This window comes from Octopus bimaculoides, chromosome 2 (assembly GCF_001194135.2).
Source record: "Octopus bimaculoides isolate UCB-OBI-ISO-001 chromosome 2, ASM119413v2, whole genome shotgun sequence".
NCBI classification, from domain to species: domain Eukaryota; kingdom Metazoa; phylum Mollusca; class Cephalopoda; order Octopoda; family Octopodidae; genus Octopus; species Octopus bimaculoides.
The window spans coordinates 186299874-186302630 of NC_068982.1; the positions used below are offsets into that span (position 1 = coordinate 186299874).

At 39.1% G+C, this 2757-nt stretch overlaps 1 protein-coding gene across 1 annotated transcript in view; it reads left to right on the forward strand.

Moving 5' to 3' along the window:
- Positions 1-2757, forward strand: part of LOC106873289 (cell division control protein 6 homolog) — a 19703-nt gene that overhangs the window by 2404 nt on the left and 14542 nt on the right. The window contains exon 2 of the mRNA XM_014920596.2: positions 1350-1445. Coding sequence (XP_014776082.1) covers positions 1355-1445 — 91 coding nt within the window. The 5' untranslated portion in view covers positions 1350-1354. The remainder of the gene's footprint in view (positions 1-1349; positions 1446-2757) is intronic.

A 2757-nucleotide genomic window follows, 5' to 3' on the forward strand; every position in this document is an offset into this window, starting at 1 on the left:
ACCCATTCTAAGAAAATTCATTACAAATTCCGATGTAGATTACAGTTATATTGGTAAAATTTTTGGAACCTAGAATTGATTTCAGTCTTATCTATGCATTGTTAACTTGAGTTTGAAACATCCAAATTGAAAACATTTCTGCAAAATGTGGTTTAAAGAAACTTGTAAGAATGATCTAATTTTTTTTTAAAATGCTGGTTCTTACGTAAAAAGCACTACTGAGAGTGTCACATAAAAAGCACTGGTGCTGCTGGCCCGTGAAAGGCAGTGGTGCTGGTGCCATGGAAAAAGCACACAATGCGCTTTGTAAAGTGGTTTGCATTAGGAAAGGATTCCAGCTGTAGAAACCAAGTCAAAACAGACTGGAACTTGGTGTGATTCCTGGCCAGCTTTCCATGCTAGCATGGGTTGGACAATTTGACTGAGGACTGGCGAACCAGATGGCTACACCAGGCTCCAATCTGATCTGACAAAGTTTCTACAGCTGGAAGCCCTTCCTAATGCCAACCACTCCGAGAGTGCAGTGGGTGCTTTTACATTCCACTGGCATGAGGGCCAGTCCGGTGGTACTGGCAACGGCCATGCTCAAAATGGTGTATTTTACATGCCACCTGCATGGGAGTCGGTCCAGAGGCGCTGGCAATGATCTCGCTCAAATGTTTTGTTAACCTCTCTTGTATAAATGTTATACATCATCATCATAACTGTTCCATGACCACATGGTTTGGATGGAATTTGTTGAGGTGGATTTTCTATGGCTAGATGGCTCATCCGTTTGCCAACCATCACCTATTTTCAAGTAAGGTACTTGGAAAGACCAACAAAAAAAAAAAAAAAGCTCCACTTGCATGACAGTCAGACTTGTTTACAGTTATCATGTGATGGCAAAGTAAGGAGACACTAACATACACGTGTGTGTGCACATACACACATGATGGGCTTTTTTCCAAATCCTCTTCTGAGGTTTGGTTGTCCCTGTAGAAAACAATTGCTCTTGGGACTGAACCTAGAACCATGTGGTGAGGAAGAAAACTAACCATGTTTGTGTCTACATATTTATACCTAATATGATATATAATTTACCTTCATTTGTAAAAATGCTGGATATATATATATATATATATATATATATATAATAGTTTTAGGGAAAATAACCAAGTGATTTTAATTGAGTTTTTACCTGTAATTTTGGATTTTGTCCCTAATATTATTATTATATATATATATATATATGTATTTAATGTATTTGTCATTGATTTTACATAAACCATCCTCCACTATATTTGAAGCTTGTATTTGTAAATAAATGTCACCATTGAGGCGAAAGTTTCTGTTTTATTTTATTAAAGGAAAAATGAGGCCTACAACGCTTGTTCAAAGAAAATTAGAATTTCAAGTTCGGAAATCCAAACCAAATGCAAAGAAGGTCTCCTCCAAGAAAAAGGGTTGGTTAAATTTTTATTATTGATGTATAAAATTAAATATATGACCTGATATAACCCATTGCAGCTGCTTAGCTGGTAGCTTTAAAAAAATAATGGCAGATCAACATTTAACGTGTTTCATACATCTTACTTCTGGAAAAAGATTACCCGTACCTGAGCTAGGGGCACGAGGGAGTAGAAATACTATACTGATATGTACAACATGTAGTCAAAAAAGCATCTGCCCTTGATTTTTTTCGTACAAAATGTGTAAGCAAAATTCGCATGGGTATTAGGTGGCTGGGTCCTTCCTGAGCATGTGCAAAAATGTTTGAGTCTGTAGGTTGCGCTATTCGCCTGCGGTAACATGTTGAGTACAGACGTAAAGAGTGTGCTGTGTGACTTTTCTTTTTCGAGTGCATTGAGCAAAGATACTGTATCAAATTCTGCCAAAAGCTTGGTGATACGCAAGCCCAGACTATTGACAAGTTTCAGAAGGCCTTTGGAGCAGGTGATGTTAACCAGTTCAAAGATGGCTGCACCTCAGTGGACAGTGAGCCACGTTGTGACCAGACAATTAAAGAATACTACCTAGGGGTTTTTTGTCACCTTCATAAAGCTGTGTGGCAAAAATGACCTGACCTGTGGGCAGCAAAGAACTGGCAACTCCACCATAACAATGCACCCGCTCATTCCACCCATGTACAATCATTCCTCGTCAAGCAAAACACACCACTTGTTCGTCAGGCTTCCTACTCCCCAGACTTGGCTCTGTGTGATTTTTGGCTATTCTCAAAGCTCAAAAAATCACTCAAAATCTCAGGAGATTTGAGTCAAGAGAGTACATTAAACAAAATTTGAAGGCACAGCCCTACAGTATCCCAAAAAGTGATTTCCATAAATGTCTCCAGCAGTGGCAGGAACGCTGGCAGAAGTGTGTAGACTCCCCAGGTGAATACTTTGAAAGAGACTAAATCAAAATGGTGAGTTTTGTAATATTGTTTTTTGGCCAAAGGTCTCCTACTTTTTGACTACACCTCATACATTGTTGCACCCTTTAGCATTTAAATTGGCCAGATCCAGCTTCTCACACTTACCTTACAATACATTATTTACATTTGATGGATATTTGTTCTCATCTTGTTTGCTGTTAACACGTTTCGGCTGATATACCCTCTAGCCTTCATCAGGTGTGATGGGGAAATTTCGAACCTGGCGTAGTGGTTAAGAGTGCGGGCTACTAACCCCAAGATTCCGAGTTCGATTCCAGGCAGTGACCTGAATAATAATAACAACATCGAAAAATACCTTAGGAATGAGAACCCAGGTTCGA